The sequence below is a fragment of the Hyperolius riggenbachi genome, chromosome 5 (genome assembly GCF_040937935.1).
Source record: "Hyperolius riggenbachi isolate aHypRig1 chromosome 5, aHypRig1.pri, whole genome shotgun sequence".
Classification (NCBI taxonomy): domain Eukaryota; kingdom Metazoa; phylum Chordata; class Amphibia; order Anura; family Hyperoliidae; genus Hyperolius; species Hyperolius riggenbachi.
In genome coordinates, this window is record NC_090650.1 from 447,417,355 (window position 1) to 447,442,675 (window position 25,321).

Below are 25,321 nucleotides of genomic sequence, written 5' to 3' on the forward strand. Positions count from 1 at the left end.
CTGTAAACCCTGAAAAGGCACTTGATACCCCCACTGCATGTACCTGCTGTCTCCCCCACCGGAATAAAGGGACTTTTAAAGGAGTGGTGCCCCGCTTTTTTCTTCAAATTGATTGGAAGCTGGGTAATTACCTAGCAAGGGGGAAGCCATTGGATGGGCCAGAGGGTGATCTATCCAGGAGGCCACTGCTGCTGAGTGGGGTCCCTCTCAATACTCTCCTGGCCACAGTCCCCTCCGTGTATGAGTGCAGCCATACTGCGTAGGTGCAGTAGAGACGTGCTCATACACAGAGAACAGTAAGGTCGTGAACTAGAAAAGGGTCCCACTCGACACTTCAGAGAGTACCTAACCTTTTTTTTTAGCACTAGTGTGATGCACAGAAGTGCATTCTGGGATGGCACTGCTGCTTGCACCTTGTCCACAGTGTAGCGCTGTCCCGCTCTGTGGCATGGAGGGCAGCACAGGTACATTGCCACCTGCGTAGTGATACAATAACAAAACATTATAATTACATAGAATACCTCCTGCTCAGCTGTCTTCTCTTCACGGACGCCATTAGCTGGACTCGCTGACATCAGCCTGTAGACAATAAACAAGAAGCATCAGCAGCAAACACGCCAATATACAGAGCAACGTCCTGACACTACTCTACTGCGATCACGTCTGTAATCTGTCATTTATCCAGTGTGCTGGAGCAGCGTGAGACCGACAGCCGCATCCAGCCTCACACCGCTAACTATCATTTATCCAGTGTGCTGGAGCAGTGTGTGACCGACAGCCGCATCCAGCCTCACACCGCTAACTATCATTTATCCAGTGTGCTGGAGCAGTGTGTGACCGACAGCCGCATCCAGCCTCACACCGCTAACTATCATTTATCCAGTGTGCTGGAGCAGCGTGAGACCGACAGCCGCATCCAGCCTCACACCGCTAACTATCATTTATCCAGTGTGCTGGAGCAGCGTGTGACCGACAGCCGCATCCAGCCTCACACCGCTAACTATCATTTATCCAGTGTGCTGGAGCAGCGTGAGACCGACAGCCGCATCCAGCCTCACACCGCTAACTATCATTTATCCAGTCTGCTGGAGCAGCGTGTGACCGACAGCCGCATCCAGCCTCACACCGCTAACTATCATTTATCCAGTGTGCTGGAGCAGTGTGTGACCAACAGCCGCATCCAGCCTCACACCGCTAACTATCATTTATCCAGTGTGCTGGAGCAGTGTGTGACCGACAGCCGCATCCAGCCTCACACCGCTAACTATCATTTATCCAGTGTGCTGGAGCAGCGTGAGACCGACAGCCGCATCCAGCCTCACACCGCTAACTATCATTTATCCAGTGTGCTGGAGCAGCGTGTGACCGACAGCCGCATCCAGCCTCACACCGCTAACTATCATTTATCCAGTGTGCTGGAGCAGCGTGAGACCGACAGCCGCATCCAGCCTCACACCGCTAACTATTATTTATCCAGTGTGCTGGAGCAGCGTGAGACCGACAGCCGCATCCAGCCTCACACCGCTAACTATCATTTATCCAGTCTGCTGGAGCAGCGTGAGACCAACAGCCGCATCCAGCCTCACACCGCTAACTATCATTTATCCAGTCTGCTGGAGCAGCGTGTGACCGACAGCCGCATCCAGCCTCACACCGCTAACTATCATTTATCCAGTGTGCTGGAGCAGCGTGAGACCGACAGCCGCATCCAGCCTCACACCGCTAACTATCATTTATCCAGTGTGCTGGAGCAGCGTGTGACCGACAGCCGCAATCAGCCTCACACCGCTAACTATCATTTATCCAGTGTGCTGGAGCAGCGTGAGACCGACAGCCGCATCCAGCCTCACACCGCTAACTATCATTTATCCAGTCTGCTGGAGCAGCGTGTGACCGACAGCCGCATCCAGCCTCACACCGCTAACTATCATTTATCCAGTGTGCTGGAGCAGCGTGAGACCGACAGCCGCATCCAGCCTCACACCGCTAACTATCATTTATCCAGTCTGCTGGAGCAGCGTGTGACCGACAGCCGCATCCAGCCTCACACCGCTAACTATCATTTATCCAGTGTGCTGGAGCAGCGTGTGACCGACAGCCGCAATCAGCCTCACACCGCTAACTATCATTTATCCAGTCTGCTGGAGCAGCGTGAGACCGACAGCCACAATCAGCCTCACACCGCTAACTATCATTTATCCAGTGTGCTGGAGCAGCGTGAGACCGACAGCCGCATCCAGCCTCACACCGCTAACTATCATTTATCCAGTCTGCTGGAGCAGCGTGTGACCGACAGCCGCATCCAGCCTCACACCGCTAACTATCATTTATCCAGTGTGCTGGAGCAGCGTGAGACCGACAGCCGCATCCAGCCTCACACCGCTAACTATCATTTATCCAGTGTGCTGGAGCAGCGTGTGACCGACAGCCGCAATCAGCCTCACACCGCTAACTATCATTTATCCAGTGTGCTGGAGCAGCGTGAGACCGACAGCCGCATCCAGCCTCACACCGCTAACTATCATTTATCCAGTCTGCTGGAGCAGTGTGTGACCGACAGCCGCATCCAGCCTCACACCGCTAACTATCATTTATCCAGTCTGCTGGAGCAGTGTGTGACCGACAGCCGCATCCAGCCTCACACCGCTAACTATCATTTATCCAGTCTGCTGGAGCAGCGTGAGACCGACAGCCGCATCTAGCCTCACACCGCTAACTATCATTTATCCAGTCTGCTGGAGCAGCGTGTGACCGACAGCCGCATCCAGCCTCACACCGCTAACTATCATTTATCCAGTGTGCTGGAGCAGCGTGTGACCGACAGCCGCATCCAGCCTCACACCGCTAACTATCATTTATCCAGTCTGCTGGAGCAGCGTGTGACCGACAGCCGCATCCAGCCTCACACCGCTAACTATCATTTATCCAGTGTGCTGGAGCAGCGTGTGACCGACAGCCACAATCAGCCTCACACCGCTAACTATCATTTATCCAGTCTGCTGGAGCAGCGTGTGACCGACAGCCGCAATCAGCCTCACACCGCTAACTATCATTTATCCAGTCTGCTGGAGCAGTGTGTGACCGACAGCCGCATCCAGCCTCACACCGCTAACTATCATTTATCCAGTCTGCTGGAGCAGCGTGAGACCGACAGCCGCATCCAGCCTCACACCGCTAACTATCATTTATCCAGTCTGCTGGAGCAGCGTGTGACCGACAGCCGCATCCAGCCTCACACCGCTAACTATCATTTATCCAAAGTGCTGGAGCAGCGTGTGACCGACAGCCACAATCAGCCTCACACCGCTAACTATCATTTATCCAGTGTGCTGGAGCAGCGTGAGACCGACAGCCGCATCCAGCCTCACACCGCTAACTATCATTTATCCAGTCTGCTGGAGCAGTGTGACCGACAGCCGCATCCAGCCTCACACCGCTAACTATCATTTATCCAGTGTGCTGGAGCAGCGTGTGACCGACAGCCACAATCAGCCTCACACCGCTAACTATCATTTATCCAGTCTGCTGGAGAGCATGAGACCGACAGCCACAATCAGCCTCACACCGCTAACTATCATTTATCCAGTCTGCTGGAGCAGCGTGTGACCGACAGCCGCATCCAGCCTCACACCGCTAACTATCATTTATCCAGTCTGCTGGAGCAGCGTGTGACCGACAGCCGCATCCAGCCTCACACCGCTAACTATCATTTATCCAGTCTGCTGGAGCAGTGTGTGCCCGACAGCCGCATCCAGCCTCACACCGCTAACTATCATTTATCCAGTCTGCTGGAGCAGCGTGAGACCGACAGCCGCATTCAGCCTCACACCGCTAACTATCATTTATCCAGTCTGCTGGAGCAGCGTGAGACCGACAGCCGCATCCAGCCTCACACCGCTAACTATCATTTATCCAGTGTGCTGGAGCAGCGTGAGACCGACAGCCGCATCCAGCCTCACACCGCTAACTATCATTTATCCAGTCTGCTGGAGCAGCGTGAGACCGACAGCCGCATCCAGCCTCACACCGCTAACTATCATTTATCCAGTCTGCTGGAGCAGCGTGTGACCGACAGCCGCATCCAGCCTCACACCGCTAACTATCATTTATCCAGTGTGCTGGAGCAGCGTGAGACCGACAGCCGCATCCAGCCTCACACCGCTAACTATCATTTATCCAGTCTGCTGGAGCAGTGTGTGACCGACAGCCGCATCCAGCCTCACACCGCTAACTATCATTTATCCAGTGTGCTGGAGCAGCGTGAGACCGACAGCCGCATCCAGCCTCACACCGCTAACTATCATTTATCCAGTCTGCTGGAGCAGTGTGTGACCGACAGCCGCATCCAGCCTCACACCGCTAACTATCATTTATCCAGTGTGCTGGAGCAGCGTGAGACCGACAGCCGCATCCAGCCTCACACCGCTAACTATCATTTATCCAGTCTGCTGGAGCAGTGTGTGACCGACAGCCGCATCCAGCCTCACACCGCTAACTATCATTTATCCAGTCTGCTGGAGCAGTGTGTGACCGACAGCCGCATCCAGCCTCACACCGCTAACTATCATTTATCCAGTCTGCTGGAGCAGCGTGTGACCGACAGCCGCATCCAGCCTCACACCGCTAACTATCATTTATCCAGTGTGCTGGAGCAGTGTGTGACCAACAGCCACAATCAGCCTCACACCGCTAACTATCATTTATCCAGTGTGCTGGAGCAGCGTGTGACCGACAGCCGCATCCAGCCTCACACCGCTAACTATCATTTATCCAGTCTGCTGGAGCAGCGTGAGACCGACAGCCGCATCCAGCCTCACACCGCTAACTATCATTTATCCAGTCTGCTGGAGCAGCGTGTGACCGACAGCCGCATCCAGCCTCACACCGCTAACTATCATTTATCCAGTGTGCTGGAGCAGCGTGTGACCGACAGCCGCATCCAGCCTCACACCGCTAACTATCATTTATTCAGTCTGCTGGAGCAGCGTGAGACCGACAGCCGCATCCAGCCTCACACCGCTAACTATCATTTATCCAGTCTGCTGGAGCAGCGTGAGACCGACAGCCGCATCCAGCCTCACACCGCTAACTATCATTTATCCAGTCTGCTGGAGCAGTGTGTGACCGACAGCCGCATCCAGCCTCACACCGCTAACTATCATTTATCCAGTCTGCTGGAGCAGCGTGAGACCGACAGCCGCATCCAGCCTCACACCGCTAACTATCATTTATTCAGTCTGCTGGAGCAGTGTGTGCCCGACAGCCGCATCCAGCCTCACACCGCTAACTATCATTTATCCAGTCTGCTGGAGCAGCGTGAGACCGACAGCCGCATCCAGCCTCACACCGCTAACTATCATTTATTCAGTCTGCTGGAGCAGTGTGTGCCCGACAGCCACAATCAGCCTCACACCGCTAACTATCATTTATCCAGTCTGCTGGAGCAGCGTGAGACCGACAGCCGCATCCAGCCTCACACCGCTAACTATCATTTATCCAGTCTGCTGGAGCAGTGTGTGACCGACAGCCGCATCCAGCCTCACACCGCTAACTATCATTTATCCAGTCTGCTGGAGCAGCGTGAGACCGACAGCCGCATCCAGCCTCACACCGCTAACTATCATTTATTCAGTCTGCTGGAGCAGTGTGTGCCCGACAGCCGCATCCAGCCTCACACCGCTAACTATCATTTATTCAGTCTGCTGGAGCAGTGTGTGCCCGACAGCCGCATCCAGCCTCACACCGCTAACTATCATTTATCCAGTCTGCTGGAGCAGTGTGTAACCGACAGCCGCATCCAGCCTCACACCGCTAACTATCATTTATCCAGTGTGCTGGAGCAGCGTGAGACCGACAGCCGCATCCAGCCTCACACCGCTAACTATCATTTATCCAGTCTGCTGGAGCAGCGTGTGACCGACAGCCACAATCAGCCTCACACCGCTAACTATCATTTATCCAGTGTGCTGGAGCAGCGTGAGACCGACAGCCACAATCAGCCTCACACCGCTAACTATCATTTATCCAGTCTGCTGGAGCAGCGTGTGACCGACAGCCGCATCCAGCCTCACACCGCTAACTATCATTTATCCAGTGTGCTGGAGCAGTGTGTGACCGACAGCCGCATCCAGCCTCACACCGCTAACTATCATTTATTCAGTCTGCTGGAGCAGCGTGAGACCGACAGCCGCATCCAGCCTCACACCGCTAACTATCATTTATCCAGTGTGCTGGAGCAGTGTGTGACCAACAGCCGCATCCAGCCTCACACCGCTAACTATCATTTATCCAGTGTGCTGGAGCAGTGTGTGACCAACAGCCGCATCCAGCCTCACACCGCTAACTATCATTTATTCAGTGTGCTGGAGCAGCGTGAGACCGACAGCCGCATCCAGCCTCACACCGCTAACTATCATTTATCCAGTCTGCTGGAGCAGTGTGTGACCGACAGCCGCATCCAGCCTCACACCGCTAACAATCATTTATCCAGTCTGCTGGAGCAGCGTGAGACCGACAGCCGCATCCAGCCTCACACCGCTAACTATCATTTATTCAGTCTGCTGGAGCAGCGTGAGACCGACAGCCGCAATCAGCCTCACACCGCTAACTATCATTTATCCAGTCTGCTGGAGCAGCGTGTGACCGACAGCCGCATCCAGCCTCACACCGCTAACTATCATTTATCCAGTCTGCTAGAGCAGCGTGTGACCGACAGCCGCATCCAGCCTCACACCGCTAACTATCATTTATCCAGTCTGCTGGAGCAGTGTGTGACCGACAGCCGCATCCAGCCTCACACCGCTAACTATCATTTATCCAGTGTGCTGGAGCAGCGTGAGACCGACAGCCGCATCCAGCCTCACACCGCTAACTATCATTTATCCAGTCTGCTGGAGCAGCGTGAGACCGACAGCCGCATCCAGCCTCACACCGCTAACTATCATTTATCCAGTCTGCTGGAGCAGCGTGAGACCGACAGCCGCAATCAGCCTCACACCGCTAACTATCATTTATCCAGTCTGCTGGAGCAGCGTGTGACCGACAGCCGCATCCAGCCTCACACCGCTAACTATCATTTATCCAGTCTGCTGGAGCAGTGTGTGACCGACAGCCGCATCCAGCCTCACACCGCTAACTATCATTTATCCAGTCTGCTAGAGCAGCGTGTGACCGACAGCCGCATCCAGCCTCACACCGCTAACTATCATTTATCCAGTCTGCTGGAGCAGTGTGTGCCCGACAGCCGCATCCAGCCTCACACCGCTAACTATCATTTATCCAGTGTGCTGGAGCAGCGTGAGACAGACAGCCGCATCCAGCCTCACACCGCTAACTATCATTTATCCAGTGTGCTGGAGCAGTGTGTGACCGACAGCCACATCCAGCCTCACACCGCTAACTATCATTTATCCAGTCTGCTGGAGCAGCGTGAGACCGACAGCCACAATCAGCCTCACACCGCTAACTATCATTTATCCAGTCTGCTGGAGCAGAGTGTGACCGACAGCCGCATCCAGCCTCACACCGCTAACTATCATTTATCCAGTCTGCTGGAGCAGCGTGAGACCGACAGCCACAATCAGCCTCACACCGCTAACTATCATTTATCCAGTGTGCTGGAGCAGCGTGAGACCGACAGCCACAATCAGCCTCACACCGCTAACTATCATTTATCCAGTCTGCTGGAGCAGCGTGAGACCGACAGCCGCATCCAGCCTCACACCGCTAACTATCATTTATCCAGTCTGCTGGAGCAGTGTGTGACCGACAGCCGCATCCAGCCTCACACCGCTAACTATCATTTATCCAGTCTGCTGGAGCAGCGTGAGACCGACAGCCACAATCAGCCTCACACCGCTAACTATCATTTATCCAGTCTGCTGGAGCAGCGTGAGACCGACAGCCACAATCAGCCTCACACCGCTAACTATCATTTATCCAGTGTGCTGGAGCAGTGTGTGACCAACAGCCGCATCCAGCCTCACACCGCTAACTATCATTTATCCAGTCTGCTGGAGCAGCGTGAGACCGACAGCCGCATCCAGCCTCACACCGCTAACTATCATTTATCCAGTGTGCTGGAGCAGTGTGTGACCAACAGCCGCATCCAGCCTCACACCGCTAACTATCATTTATCCAGTCTGCTGGAGCAGCGTGAGACCGACAGCCGCATCCAGCCTCACACCGCTAACTATCATTTATCCAGTCTGCTGGAGCAGCGTGAGACCGACAGCCACATCCAGCCTCACACCGCTAACTATCATTTATCCAGTCTGCTAGAGCAGTGTGTGACCGACAGCCGCATCCAGCCTCACACCGCTAACTATCATTTATCCAGTCTGCTGGAGCAGCGTGTGACCAACAGCCGCATCCAGCCTCACACCGCTAACTATCATTTATCCAGTCTGCTGGAGCAGCGTGAGACCGACAGCCGCATCCAGCCTCACACCGCTAACTATCATTTATCCAGTCTGCTAGAGCAGCGTGTGACCGACAGCCGCATCCAGCCTCACACCGCTAACTATCATTTATCCAGTCTGCTGGAGCAGCGTGAGACCGACAGCCGCAATCAGCCTCACACCGCTAACTATCATTTATCCAGTCTGCTGGAGCAGCGTGAGACCGACAGCCACAATCAGCCTCACACCGCTAACTATCATTTATCCAGTCTGCTGGAGCAGCGTGAGACCGACAGCCGCAATCAGCCTCACACCGCTAACTATCATTTATCCAGTCTGCTGGAGCAGCGTGTGACCGACAGCCACAATCAGCCTCACACCGCTAACTATCATTTATCCAGTCTGCTGGAGCAGCGTGTGACCGACAGCCGCATCCAGCCTCACACCGCTAACTATCATTTATCCAGTCTGCTAGAGCAGCGTGTGACCGACAGCCACAATCAGCCTCACACCGCTAACTATCATTTATCCAGTCTGCTGGAGCAGCGTGAGACTGACAGCCGCATCCAGCCTCACACCGCTAACTATCATTTATCCAGTCTGCTGGAGCAGCGTGTGACCGACAGCCGCATCCAGCCTCACACCGCTAACTATCATTTATCCAGTCTGCTGGAGCAGTGTGTGCCCGACAGCCGCATCCAGCCTCACACCGCTAACTATCATTTATCCAGTCTGCTGGAGCAGCGTGTGACCGACAGCCGCATCCAGCCTCACACCGCTAACTATCATTTATCCAGTCTGCTAGAGCAGCGTGTGACCGACAGCCACAATCAGCCTCACACCGCTAACTATCATTTATCCAGTCTGCTGGAGCAGCGTGAGACCGACAGCCGCATCCAGCCTCACACCGCTAACTATCATTTATCCAGTCTGCTGGAGCAGCGTGTGACCGACAGCCGCATCCAGCCTCACACCGCTAACTATCATTTATCCAGTCTGCTAGAGCAGCGTGTGACCGACAGCCACAATCAGCCTCACACCGCTAACTATCATTTATCCAGTCTGCTGGAGCAGCGTGAGACCGACAGCCGCATCCAGCCTCACACCGCTAACTATCATTTATCCAGTCTGCTGGAGCAGCGTGTGACCGACAGCCGCATCCAGCCTCACACCGCTAACTATCATTTATCCAGTCTGCTAGAGCAGCGTGTGACCGACAGCCACAATCAGCCTCACACCGCTAACTATCATTTATCCAGTCTGCTAGAGCAGCGTGTGACCGACAGCCGCATCCAGCCTCACACCGCTAACTATCATTTATCCAGTCTGCTAGAGCAGCGTGTGACCGACAGCCACAATCAGCCTCACACCGCTAACTATCATTTATCCAGTCTGCTGGAGCAGCGTGAGACCGACAGCCGCATCCAGCCTCACACCGCTAACTATCATTTATCCAGTCTGCTGGAGCAGAGTGTGACCGACAGCCGCATCCAGCCTCACACCGCTAACTATCATTTATCCAGTCTGCTAGAGCAGCGTGTGACCGACAGCCACAATCAGCCTCACACCGCTAACTATCATTTATCCAGTCTGCTAGAGCAGCGTGTGACCGACAGCCGCATCCAGCCTCACACTGCTAACTATCATTTATCCAGTCTGCTAGAGCAGCGTGTGACCGACAGCCACAATCAGCCTCACACCGCTAACTATCATTTATCCAGTCTGCTGGAGCACTGTGTGACCGACAGCCGCATCCAGCCTCACACCGCTAACTATCATTTATCCAGTCTGCTGGAGCAGCGTGTGACCGACAGCCGCATCCAGCCTCACACCGCTAACTATCATTTATCCAGTCTGCTGGAGCAGCGTGTGACCGACAGCCGCATCCAGCCTCACACCGCTAACTATCATTTATCCAGTCTGCTGGAGCAGCGTGTGACCGACAGCCGCATCCAGCCTCACACCGCTAACTATCATTTATCCAGTCTGCTGGAGCAGCGTGTGACCGACAGCCGCATCCAGCCTCACACCGCTAACTATCATTTATCCAGTCTGCTAGAGCAGCGTGTGACCGACAGCCGCATCCAGCCTCACACCGCTAACTATCATTTATCCAGTCTGCTGGAGCAGCGTGTGACCAACAGCCGCATCCAGCCTCACACCGCTAACTATCATTTATCCAGTCTGCTGGAGCAGCGTGTGACCGACAGCCGCATCCAGCCTCACACCGCTAACTATCATTTATCCAGTGTGCTGGAGCAGCGTGAGACCGACAGCCGCATCCAGCCTCACACCGCTAACTATCATTTATCCAGTGTGCTGGAGCAGCGTGAGACCGACAGCCGCATCCAGCCTCACACCGCTAACTATCATTTATCCAGTCTGCTGGAGCAGCGTGTGACCAACAGCCGCATCCAGCCTCACACCGCTAACTATCATTTATCCAGTCTGCTGGAGCAGTGTGTGACCGACAGCCGCATCCAGCCTCACACCGCTAACTATCATTTATCCAGTCTGCTGGAGCAGCGTGAGACCGACAGCCGCATCCAGCCTCACACCGCTAACTATCATTTATCCAGTGTGCTGGAGCAGCGTGAGACCGACAGCCGCATCCAGCCTCACACCGCTAACTATCATTTATCCAGTGTGCTGGAGCAGCGTGAGACCGACAGCCGCATCCAGCCTCACACCGCTAACTATCATTTATCCAGTCTGCTGGAGCACTGTGTGACCGACAGCCGCATCCAGCCTCACACCGCTAACTACCATTTATCCAGTCTGCTGGAGCAGCGTGAGACCGACAGCCGCATCCAGCCTTACACCGCTAACTATCATTTATCCAGTCTGCTGGAGCAGCGTGAGACCGACAGCCACAATCAGCCTCACACCGCTAACTATCATTTATCCAGTCTGCTGGAGCAGTGTGTGACCGACAGCCGCATCCAGCCTCACACCGCTAACTATCATTTATCCAGTCTGCTGGAGCAGCGTGAGACCGACAGCCACAATCAGCCTCACACCGCTAACTATTATTTATCCAGTCTGCTGGAGCAGTGTGTGACCGACAGCCGCATCCAGCCTCACACCGCTAACTATCATTTATCCAGTCTGCTGGAGCAGCGTGAGACCGACAGCCACAATCAGCCTCACACCGCTAACTATCATTTATCCAGTCTGCTAGAGCAGCGTGTGACCGACAGCCGCATCCAGCCTCACACCGCTAACTATCATTTATCCAGTCTGCTGGAGCAGCGTGAGACCGACAGCCGCAATCAGCCTCACACCGCTAACTATCATTTATCCAGTCTGCTGGAGCAGCGTGTGACCGACAGCCGCATCCAGCCTCACACCGCTAACTATCATTTATCCAGTCTGCTAGAGCAGCGTGTGACCGACAGCCGCATCCAGCCTCACACCGCTAACTATCATTTATCCAGTCTGCTGGAGCAGTGTGTGCCCGACAGCCGCATCCAGCCTCACACCGCTAACTATCATTTATCCAGTGTGCTGGAGCAGCGTGAGACAGACAGCCGCATCCAGCCTCACACCGCTAACTATCATTTATCCAGTGTGCTGGAGCAGTGTGTGACCGACAGCCACATCCAGCCTCACACCGCTAACTATCATTTATCCAGTCTGCTGGAGCAGCGTGAGACCGACAGCCACAATCAGCCTCACACCGCTAACTATCATTTATCCAGTCTGCTGGAGCAGAGTGTGACCGACAGCCGCATCCAGCCTCACACCGCTAACTATCATTTATCCAGTCTGCTGGAGCAGCGTGAGACCGACAGCCACAATCAGCCTCACACCGCTAACTATCATTTATCCAGTGTGCTGGAGCAGCGTGAGACCGACAGCCACAATCAGCCTCACACCGATAACTATCATTTATCCAGTCTGCTGGAGCAGCGTGAGACCGACAGCCGCATCCAGCCTCACACCGCTAACTATCATTTATCCAGTCTGCTGGAGCAGTGTGTGACCGACAGCCGCATCCAGCCTCACACCGCTAACTATCATTTATCCAGTCTGCTGGAGCAGCGTGAGACCGACAGCCACAATCAGCCTCACACCGCTAACTATCATTTATCCAGTCTGCTGGAGCAGCGTGAGACCGACAGCCACAATCAGCCTCACACCGCTAACTATCATTTATCCAGTGTGCTGGAGCAGTGTGTGACCAACAGCCGCATCCAGCCTCACACCGCTAACTATCATTTATCCAGTCTGCTGGAGCAGCGTGAGACCGACAGCCGCATCCAGCCTCACACCGCTAACTATCATTTATCCAGTGTGCTGGAGCAGTGTGTGACCAACAGCCGCATCCAGCCTCACACCGCTAACTATCATTTATCCAGTCTGCTGGAGCAGCGTGAGACCGACAGCCGCATCCAGCCTCACACCGCTAACTATCATTTATCCAGTCTGCTGGAGCAGCGTGAGACCGACAGCCACATCCAGCCTCACACCGCTAACTATCATTTATCCAGTCTGCTAGAGCAGTGTGTGACCGACAGCCGCATCCAGCCTCACACCGCTAACTATCATTTATCCAGTCTGCTGGAGCAGCGTGTGACCAACAGCCGCATCCAGCCTCACACCGCTAACTATCATTTATCCAGTCTGCTGGAGCAGCGTGAGACCGACAGCCGCATCCAGCCTCACACCGCTAACTATCATTTATCCAGTCTGCTAGAGCAGCGTGTGACCGACAGCCGCATCCAGCCTCACACCGCTAACTATCATTTATCCAGTCTGCTGGAGCAGCGTGAGACCGACAGCCGCAATCAGCCTCACACCGCTAACTATCATTTATCCAGTCTGCTGGAGCAGCGTGAGACCGACAGCCACAATCAGCCTCACACCGCTAACTATCATTTATCCAGTCTGCTGGAGCAGCGTGAGACCGACAGCCGCAATCAGCCTCACACCGCTAACTATCATTTATCCAGTCTGCTGGAGCAGCGTGTGACCGACAGCCACAATCAGCCTCACACCGCTAACTATCATTTATCCAGTCTGCTGGAGCAGCGTGTGACCGACAGCCGCATCCAGCCTCACACCGCTAACTATCATTTATCCAGTCTGCTAGAGCAGCGTGTGACCGACAGCCACAATCAGCCTCACACCGCTAACTATCATTTATCCAGTCTGCTGGAGCAGCGTGTGACCGACAGCCGCATCCAGCCTCACACCGCTAACTATCATTTATCCAGTCTGCTGGAGCAGTGTGTGCCCGACAGCCGCATCCAGCCTCACACCGCTAACTATCATTTATCCAGTCTGCTGGAGCAGCGTGTGACCGACAGCCGCATCCAGCCTCACACCGCTAACTATCATTTATCCAGTCTGCTAGAGCAGCGTGTGACCGACAGCCACAATCAGCCTCACACCGCTAACTATCATTTATCCAGTCTGCTGGAGCAGCGTGAGACCGACAGCCGCATCCAGCCTCACACCGCTAACTATCATTTATCCAGTCTGCTGGAGCAGCGTGAGACCGACAGCCGCAATCAGCCTCACACCGCTAACTATCATTTATCCAGTCTGCTAGAGCAGCGTGTGACCGACAGCCGCATCCAGCCTCACACCGCTAACTATCATTTATCCAGTCTGCTGGAGCAGCGTGAGACCGACAGCCGCAATCAGCCTCACACCGCTAACTATCATTTATCCAGTCTGCTGGAGCAGCGTGAGACCGACAGCCACAATCAGCCTCACACCGCTAACTATCATTTATCCAGTCTGCTGGAGCAGCGTGAGACCGACAGCCGCAATCAGCCTCACACCGCTAACTATCATTTATCCAGTCTGCTGGAGCAGCGTGTGACCGACAGCCACAATCAGCCTCACACCGCTAACTATCATTTATCCAGTCTGCTGGAGCAGCGTGTGACCGACAGCCGCATCCAGCCTCACACCGCTAACTATCATTTATCCAGTCTGCTAGAGCAGCGTGTGACCGACAGCCACAATCAGCCTCACACCGCTAACTATCATTTATCCAGTCTGCTGGAGCAGCGTGAGACTGACAGCCGCATCCAGCCTCACACCGCTAACTATCATTTATCCAGTCTGCTGGAGCAGCGTGTGACCGACAGCCGCATCCAGCCTCACACCGCTAACTATCATTTATCCAGTCTGCTGGAGCAGTGTGTGCCCGACAGCCGCATCCAGCCTCACACCGCTAACTATCATTTATCCAGTCTGCTGGAGCAGCGTGTGACCGACAGCCGCATCCAGCCTCACACCGCTAACTATCATTTATCCAGTCTGCTAGAGCAGCGTGTGACCGACAGCCACAATCAGCCTCACACCGCTAACTATCATTTATCCAGTCTGCTGGAGCAGCGTGAGACCGACAGCCGCATCCAGCCTCACACCGCTAACTATCATTTATCCAGTCTGCTGGAGCAGCGTGTGACCGACAGCCGCATCCAGCCTCACACCGCTAACTATCATTTATCCAGTCTGCTAGAGCAGCGTGTGACCGACAGCCACAATCAGCCTCACACCGCTAACTATCATTTATCCAGTCTGCTGGAGCAGCGTGAGACCGACAGCCGCATCCAGCCTCACACCGCTAACTATCATTTATCCAGTCTGCTGGAGCAGCGTGTGACCGACAGCCGCATCCAGCCTCACACCGCTAACTATCATTTATCCAGTCTGCTAGAGCAGCGTGTGACCGACAGCCACAATCAGCCTCACACCGCTAACTATCATTTATCCAGTCTGCTAGAGCAGCGTGTGACCGACAGCCGCATCCAGCCTCACACTGCTAACTATCATTTATCCAGTCTGCTAGAGCAGCGTGTGACCGACAGCCACAATCAGCCTCACACCGCTAACTATCATTTATCCAGTCTGCTGGAGCACTGTGTGACCGACAGCCGCATCCAGCCTCACACCGCTAACTATCATTTATCCAGTCTGCTGGAGCAGCGTGTGACCGACAGCCGCATCCAGCCTCACACCGCTAACTATCATTTATCCAGTCTGCTGGAGCAGCGTGTGACCGACAGCCGCATCCAGCCTCACACCGCTAACTATCATTTATCCAGTCTGCTGGAGCAGCGTGTGACCGACAGCCGCATCCAGCCTCACACCGCTAACTATCATTTATCCAGTCTGCTGGAGCAGCGTGTGACCGACAGCCGCATCCAGCCTCACACCGCTAACTATCATTTATCCAGTCTGCTAGAGCAGCGTGTGACCGACAGCCGCATCCAGCCTCACACCGCTAACTATCATTTATCCAGTCTGCTGGAGCAGCGTGTGACCAACAGCCGCATCCAGCCTCACACCGCTAACTATCATTTATCCAGTCTGCTGGAGCAGCGTGTGACCGACAGCCGCATCCAGCCTCACACCGCTAACTATCATTTATCCAGTGTGCTGGAGCAGCGTGAGACCGACAGCCGCATCCAGCCTCACACCGCTAACTATCATTTATCCAGTGTGCTGGAGCAGCGTGAGACCGACAGCCGCATCCAGCCTCACACCGCTAACTATCATTTATCCAGTCTGCTGGAGCAGCGTGTGACCAACAGCCGCATCCAGCCTCACACCGCTAACTATCATTTATCCAGTCTGCTGGAGCAGTGTGTGACCGACAGCCGCATCCAGCCTCACACCGCTAACTATCATTTATCCAGTCTGCTGGAGCAGCGTGAGACCGACAGCCGCATCCAGCCTCACACCGCTAACTATCATTTATCCAGTGTGCTGGAGCAGCGTGAGACCGACAGCCGCATCCAGCCTCACACCGCTAACTATCATTTATCCAGTGTGCTGGAGCAGCGTGAGACCGACAGCCGCATCCAGCCTCACACCGCTAACTATCATTTATCCAGTCTGCTGGAGCACTGTGTGACCGACAGCCGCATCCAGCCTCACACCGCTAACTACCATTTATCCAGTCTGCTGGAGCAGCGTGAGACCGACAGCCGCATCCAGCCTCACACCGCTAACTATCATTTATCCAGTCTGCTGGAGCAGCGTGAGACCGACAGCCACAATCAGCCTCACACCGCTAACTATCATTTATCCAGTCTGCTGGAGCAGTGTGTGACCGACAGCCGCATCCAGCCTCACACCGCTAACTATCATTTATCCAGTCTGCTGGAGCAGCGTGAGACCGACAGCCACAATCAGCCTCACACCGCTAACTATTATTTATCCAGTCTGCTGGAGCAGTGTGTGACCGACAGCCGCATCCAGCCTCACACCGCTAACTATCATTTATCCAGTCTGCTGGAGCAGCGTGAGACCGACAGCCACAATCAGCCTCACACCGCTAACTATCATTTATCCAGTGTGCTGGAGCAGTGTGTGACCAACAGCCACAATCAGCCTCACACCGCTAACTATCATTTATCCAGTCTGCTGGAGCAGCGTGAGACCGACAGCCACAATCAGCCTCACACCGCTAACTATCATTTATCCAGTCTGCTGGAGCAGCGTGAGACCGACAGCCGCATCCAGCCTCACACCGCTAACTATCATTTATCCAGTCTGCTGGAGCAGCGTGAGACCGACAGCCACAATCAGCCTCACACCGCTAACTATCATTTATCCAGTCTGCTGGAGCAGCGTGAGACCGACAGCCGCATCCAGCCTCACACCGCTAACTATCATTTATCCAGTCTGCTGGAGCAGCGTGAGACCGACAGCCACAATCAGCCTCACACCGCTAACTATCATTTATCCAGTCTGCTGGAGCAGTGTGTGACCAACAGCCGCATCCAGCCTCACACCGCTAACTATCATTTATCCAGTCTGCTGGAGCAGCGTGAGACCGACAGCCGCATCCAGCCTCACACCGCTAACTATCATTTATCCAGTCTGCTGGAGCAGCGTGAGACCGACAGCCACAATCAGCCTCACACCGCTAACTATCATTTATCCAGTCTGCTGGAGCAGCGTGAGACCGACAGCCGCATCCAGCCTCACACCGCTAACTATCATTTATCCAGTCTGCTGGAGCAGCGTGAGACCGACAGCCGCATCCAGCCTCACACCGCTAACTATCATTTATCCAGTCTGCTGGAGCAGCGTGTGACCGACAGCCGCATCCAGCCTCACACCGCTAACTATCATTTATCCAGTCTGCTGGAGCAGCGTGAGACCGACAGCCACAATCAGCCTCACACCGCTAACTAACATTTATCCAGTCTGCTGGAGCAGCGTGAGACCGACAGCCGCAATCAGCCTCACACCGCTAACTATCATTTATCCAGTCTGCTGGAGCAGCGTGTGACCGACAGCCGCATCCAGCCTCACACCGCTAACTATCATTTATCCAGTCTGCTGGAGCAGCGTGTGACCGACAGCCGCAACCAGCCTCACACCGCTAACTATCATTTATCCAGTGTGCTGGAGCAGCGTGAGACCGACAGCCACAATCAGCCTCACACCGCTAACTATTATTTATCCAGTCTGCTGGAGCAGCGTGAGACCGACAGCCGCATCCAGCCTCACACCGCTAACTATCATTTATCCAGTGTGCTGGAGCAGCGTGGTGACCGACAGCCGCATCCAGCCTCACACTGCTAACTATCATTTATCCAGTCTGCTGGAGCAGCGTGAGACCGACAGCCACAATCAGCCTCACACCGCTAACTATCATTTATCCAGTCTGCTGGAGCAGCGTGAGACCGACAGCCACAATCAGCCTCACACCGCTAACTATCATTTATCCAGTGTGCTGGAGCAGCGTGTGACCAACAGCCGCATCCAGCCTCACACCGCTAACTATCATTTATCCAGTCTGCTGGAGCAGCGTGAGACCGACAGCCGCATCCAGCCTCACACCGCTAACTATCATTTATCCAGTCTGCTGGAGCAGCGTGTGACCGACAGCCGCATCCAGCCTCACACCGCTAACTATCATTTATCCAGTGTGCTGGAGCAGTGTGTGACCAACAGCCGCATCCAGCCTCACACCGCTAACTATCATTTATCCAGTGTGCTGGAGCAGTGTGTGACCGACAGCCGCATCCAGCCTCACACCGCTAACTATCATTTATCCAGTCTGCTGGAGCAGCGTGAGACCGACAGCCACAATCAGCCTCACACCGCTAACTATCATTTATCCAGTCTGCTGGAGCAGCGTGAGACCGACAGCCGCATCCAGCCTCACACCGCTAACTATCATTTATCCAGTCTGCTGGAGCAGCGTGAGACCGACAGCCACAATCAGCCTCACACCGCTAACTATCATTTATCCAGTCTGCTGGAGCAGCGTGAGACCGACAGCCGCATCCAGCCTCACACCGCTAACTATCATTTATCCAGTCTGCTGGAGCAGCGTGAGACCGACAGCCACAATCAGCCTCACACCGCTAACTATCATTTATCCAGTCTGCTGGAGCAGTGTGTGACCAACAGCCGCATCCAGCCTCACACCGCTAACTATCATTTATCCAGTCTGCTGGAGCAGCGTGAGACCGACAGCCGCATCCAGCCTCACACCGCTAACTATCATTTATCCAGTCTGCTGGAGCAGCGTGAGACCGACAGCCACAATCAGCCTCACACCGCTAACTATCATTTATCCAGTCTGCTGGAGCAGCGTGAGACCGACAGCCGCATCCAGCCTCACACCGCTAACTATCATTTATCCAGTCTGCTGGAGCAGCGTGAGACCGACAGCCGCATCCAGCCTCACACCGCTAACTATCATTTATCCAGTCTGCTGGAGCAGCGTGTGACCGACAGCCGCATCCAGCCTCACACCGCTAACTATCATTTATCCAGTCTGCTGGAGCAGCGTGAGACCGACAGCCACAATCAGCCTCACACCGCTAACTAACATTTATCCAGTCTGCTGGAGCAGCGTGAGACCGACAGCCGCAATCAGCCTCACACCGCTAACTATCATTTATCCAGTCTGCTGGAGCAGCGTGTGACCGACAGCCGCATCCAGCCTCACACCGCTAACTATCATTTATCCAGTCTGCTGGAGCAGCGTGTGACCGACAGCCGCAACCAGCCTCACACCGCTAACTATCATTTATCCAGTGTGCTGGAGCAGCGTGAGACCGACAGCCACAATCAGCCTCACACCGCTAACTATTATTTATCCAGTCTGCTGGAGCAGCGTGAGACCGACAGCCGCATCCAGCCTCACACCGCTAACTATCATTTATCCAGTGTGCTGGAGCAGCGTGTGACCGACAGCCGCATCCAGCCTCACACTGCTAACTATCATTTATCCAGTCTGCTGGAGCAGCGTGAGACCGACAGCCACAATCAGCCTCACACCGCTAACTATCATTTATCCAGTCTGCTGGAGCAGCGTGAGACCGACAGCCACAATCAGCCTCACACCGCTAACTATCATTTATCCAGTGTGCTGGAGCAGCGTGTGACCAACAGCCGCATCCAGCCTCACACCGCTAACTATCATTTATCCAGTCTGCTGGAGCAGCGTGAGACCGACAGCCGCATCCAGCCTCACACCGCTAACTATCATTTATCCAGTCTGCTGGAGCAGCGTGTGACCGACAGCCGCATCCAGCCTCACACCGCTAACTATCATTTATCCAGTGTGCTGGAGCAGTGTGTGACCAACAGCCGCATCCAGCCTCACACCGCTAACTATCATTTATCCAGTGTGCTGGAGCAGTGTGTGACCGACAGCCGCATCCAGCCTCACACCGCTAACTATCATTTATCCAGTGTGCTGGAGCAGCGTGAGACCGACAGCCGCATCCAGCCTCACACCGCTAACTATCATTTATCCAGTGTGCTGGAGCAGCGTGTGACCGACAGCCGCATCCAGCCTCACACCGCTAACTATCATTTATCCAGTGTGCTGGAGCAGCGTGAGACCGACAGCCGCATCCAGCCTCACACCGCTAACTATTATTTATCCAGTGTGCTGGAGCAGCGTGAGACCGACAGCCGCATCCAGCCTCACACCGCTAACTATCATTTATCCAGTCTGCTGGAGCAGCGTGAGACCAACAGCCGCATCCAGCCTCACACCGCTAACTATCATTTATCCAGTCTGCTGGAGCAGCGTGTGACCGACAGCCGCATCCAGCCTCACACCGCTAACTATCATTTATCCAGTGTGCTGGAGCAGCGTGAGACCGACAGCCGCATCCAGCCTCACACCGCTAACTATCATTTATCCAGTGTGCTGGAGCAGCGTGTGACCGACAGCCGCAATCAGCCTCACACCGCTAACTATCATTTATCCAGTGTGCTGGAGCAGCGTGAGACCGACAGCCGCATCCAGCCTCACACCGCTAACTATCATTTATCCAGTCTGCTGGAGCAGCGTGTGACCGACAGCCGCATCCAGCCTCACACCGCTAACTATCATTTATCCAGTGTGCTGGAGCAGCGTGAGACCGACAGCCGCATCCAGCCTCACACCGCTAACTATCATTTATCCAGTCTGCTGGAGCAGCGTGTGACCGACAGCCGCATCCAGCCTCACACCGCTAACTATCATTTATCCAGTGTGCTGGAGCAGCGTGTGACCGACAGCCGCAATCAGCCTCACACCGCTAACTATCATTTATCCAGTCTGCTGGAGCAGCGTGAGACCGACAGCCACAATCAGCCTCACACCGCTAACTATCATTTATCCAGTGTGCTGGAGCAGCGTGAGACCGACAGCCGCATCCAGCCTCACACCGCTAACTATCATTTATCCAGTCTGCTGGAGCAGCGTGTGACCGACAGCCGCATCCAGCCTCACACCGCTAACTATCATTTATCCAGTGTGCTGGAGCAGCGTGAGACCGACAGCCGCATCCAGCCTCACACCGCTAACTATCATTTATCCAGTCTGCTGGAGCAGCGTGAGACCAACAGCCACAATCAGCCTCACACCGCTAACTATCATTTATCCAGTGTGCTGGAGCAGTGTGTGACCGACAGCCGCATCCAGCCTCACACCGCTAACTATCATTTATCCAGTCTGCTGGAGCAGCGTGAGACCGACAGCCGCATCCAGCCTCACACCGCTAACTATCATTTATCCAGTCTGCTGGAGCAGTGTGTGACCGACAGCCGCATCCAGCCTCACACCGCTAACTATCATTTATCCAGTGTGCTGGAGCAGCGTGAGACCGACAGCCGCATCCAGCCTCACACCGCTAACTATCATTTATCCAGTCTGCTGGAGCAGTGTGTGACCGACAGCCGCATCCAGCCTCACACCGCTAACTATCATTTATCCAGTCTGCTGGAGCAGCGTGAGACCGACAGCCGCATCTAGCCTCACACCGCTAACTATCATTTATCCAGTCTGCTGGAGCAGCGTGTGACCGACAGCCGCATCCAGCCTCACACCGCTAACTATCATTTATCCAGTGTGCTGGAGCAGCGTGTGACCGACAGCCGCATCCAGCCTCACACCGCTAACTATCATTTATCCAGTCTGCTGGAGCAGCGTGTGACCGACAGCCGCATCCAGCCTCACACCGCTAACTATCATTTATCCAGTGTGCTGGAGCAGCGTGTGACCGACAGCCACAATCAGCCTCACACCGCTAACTATCATTTATCCAGTCTGCTGGAGCAGCGTGTGACCGACAGCCGCAATCAGCCTCACACCGCTAACTATCATTTATCCAGTGTGCTGGAGCAGCGTGAGACCGACAGCCGCATCCAGCCTCACACCGCTAACTATCATTTATCCAGTGTGCTGGAGCAGCGTGAGACCGACAGCCGCATCCAGCCTCACACCGCTAACTATTATTTATCCAGTGTGCTGGAGCAGCGTGAGACCGACAGCCGCATCCAGCCTCACACCGCTAACTATCATTTATCCAGTCTGCTGGAGCAGCGTGAGACCAACAGCCGCATCCAGCCTCACACCGCTAACTATCATTTATCCAGTCTGCTGGAGCAGCGTGTGACCGACAGCCGCATCCAGCCTCACACCGCTAACTATCATTTATCCAGTGTGCTGGAGCAGCGTGAGACCGACAGCCGCATCCAGCCTCACACCGCTAACTATCATTTATCCAGTGTGCTGGAGCAGCGTGTGACCGACAGCCGCAATCAGCCTCACACCGCTAACTATCATTTATCCAGTGTGCTGGAGCAGCGTGAGACCGACAGCCGCATCCAGCCTCACACCGCTAACTATCATTTATCCAGTCTGCTGGAGCAGCGTGTGACCGACAGCCGCATCCAGCCTCACACCGCTAACTATCATTTATCCAGTGTGCTGGAGCAGCGTGAGACCGACAGCCGCATCCAGCCTCACACCGCTAACTATCATTTATCCAGTCTGCTGGAGCAGCGTGTGACCGACAGCCGCATCCAGCCTCACACCGCTAACTATCATTTATCCAGTGTGCTGGAGCAGCGTGTGACCGACAGCCGCAATCAGCCTCACACCGCTAACTATCATTTATCCAGTCTGCTGGAGCAGCGTGAGACCGACAGCCACAATCAGCCTCACACCGCTAACTATCATTTATCCAGTGTGCTGGAGCAGCGTGAGACCGACAGCCGCATCCAGCCTCACACCGCTAACTATCATTTATCCAGTCTGCTGGAGCAGCGTGTGACCGACAGCCGCATCCAGCCTCACACCGCTAACTATCATTTATCCAGTGTGCTGGAGCAGCGTGAGACCGACAGCCGCATCCAGCCTCACACCGCTAACTATCATTTATCCAGTCTGCTGGAGCAGCGTGAGACCAACAGCCACAATCAGCCTCACACCGCTAACTATCATTTATCCAGTGTGCTGGAGCAGTGTGTGACCGACAGCCGCATCCAGCCTCACACCGCTAACTATCATTTATCCAGTCTGCTGGAGCAGTGTGTGACCGACAGCCGCATCCAGCCTCACACCGCTAACTATCATTTATCCAGTGTGCTGGAGCAGCGTGAGACCGACAGCCGCATCCAGCCTCACACCGCTAACTATCATTTATCCAGTCTGCTGGAGCAGTGTGTGACCGACAGCCGCATCCAGCCTCACACCGCTAACTATCATTTATCCAGTCTGCTGGAGCAGCGTGAGACCGACAGCCGCATCTAGCCTCACACCGCTAACTATCATTTATCCAGTCTGCTGGAGCAGCGTGTGACCGACAGCCGCATCCAGCCTCACACCGCTAACTATCATTTATCCAGTGTGCTGGAGCAGCGTGTGACCGACAGCCGCATCCAGCCTCACACCGCTAACTATCATTTATCCAGTCTGCTGGAGCAGCGTGTGACCGACAGCCGCATCCAGCCTCACACCGCTAACTATCATTTATCCAGTGTGCTGGAGCAGCGTGTGACCGACAGCCACAATCAGCCTCACACCGCTAACTATCATTTATCCAGTCTGCTGGAGCAGCGTGTGACCGACAGCCGCAATCAGCCTCACACCGCTAACTATCATTTATCCAGTCTGCTGGAGCAGTGTGTGACCGACAGCCGCATCCAGCCTCACACCGCTAACTATCATTTATCCAGTCTGCTGGAGCAGCGTGAGACCGACAGCCGCATCCAGCCTCACACCGCTAACTATCATTTATCCAGTCTGCTGGAGCAGCGTGTGACCGACAGCCGCATCCAGCCTCACACCGCTAACTATCATTTATCCAGTGTGCTGGAGCAGCGTGTGACCGACAGCCGCATCCAGCCTCACACCGCTAACTATCATTTATCCAGTCTGCTGGAGCAGCGTGTGACCGACAGCCGCATCCAGCCTCACACCGCTAACTATCATTTATCCAGTGTGCTGGAGCAGCGTGTGACCGACAGCCACAATCAGCCTCACACCGCTAACTATCATTTATCCAGTCTGCTGGAGCAGCGTGTGACCGACAGCCGCATCCAGCCTCACACCGCTAACTATCATTTATCCAGTGTGCTGGAGCAGCGTGTGACCGACAGCCACAATCAGCCTCACACCGCTAACTATCATTTATCCAGTGTGCTGGAGCAGCATGAGACCGACAGCCGCATCCAGCCTCACACCGCTAACTATCATTTATCCAGTCTGCTGGAGCAGCGTGTGACCGACAGCCGCATCCAGCCTCACACCGCTAACTATCATTTATCCAGTGTGCTGGAGCAGCGTGTGACCGACAGCCACAATCAGCCTCACACCGCTAACTATCATTTATCCAGTCTGCTGGAGAGCATGAGACCGACAGCCACAATCAGCCTCACACCGCTAACTATCATTTATCCAGTCTGCTGGAGCAGCGTGTGACCGACAGCCGCATCCAGCCTCACACCGCTAACTATCATTTATCCAGTCTGCTGGAGCAGCGTGTGACCGACAGCCGCATCCAGCCTCACACCGCTAACTATCATTTATCCAGTCTGCTGGAGCAGTGTGTGCCCGACAGCCGCATCCAGCCTCACACCGCTAACTATCATTTATCCAGTCTGCTGGAGCAGCGTGAGACCGACAGCCGCATTCAGCCTCACACCGCTAACTATCATTTATCCAGTCTGCTGGAGCAGCGTGAGACCGACAGCCGCATCCAGCCTCACACCGCTAACTATCATTTATCCAGTGTGCTGGAGCAGCGTGAGACCGACAGCCGCATCCAGCCTCACACCGCTAACTATCATTTATCCAGTCTGCTGGAGCAGCGTGAGACCGACAGCCGCATCCAGCCTCACACCGCTAACTATCATTTATCCAGTCTGCTGGAGCAGCGTGTGACCGACAGCCGCATCCAGCCTCACACCGCTAACTATCATTTATCCAGTGTGCTGGAGCAGCGTGAGACCGACAGCCGCATCCAGCCTCACACCGCTAACTATCATTTATCCAGTCTGCTGGAGCAGTGTGTGACCGACAGCCGCATCCAGCCTCACACCGCTAACTATCATTTATCCAGTGTGCTGGAGCAGCGTGAGACCGACAGCCGCATCCAGCCTCACACCGCTAACTATCATTTATCCAGTCTGCTGGAGCAGTGTGTGAC

General features: G+C 54.6%; 1 protein-coding gene across 7 annotated transcripts in view; it reads right to left on the reverse strand.

The window, feature by feature from the left end:
• Positions 1-25,321, reverse strand: part of LOC137519277 (DNA topoisomerase I, mitochondrial-like) — a 194,147-nt gene that overhangs the window by 121,543 nt on the left and 47,283 nt on the right. For all 7 annotated transcript variants that reach the window (XM_068238193.1, XM_068238191.1, XM_068238188.1 and 4 more), the window contains exon 4: positions 522-579. In XM_068238193.1, coding sequence (XP_068094294.1) covers positions 522-579 — 58 coding nt within the window. The remainder of the gene's footprint in view (positions 1-521; positions 580-25,321) is intronic.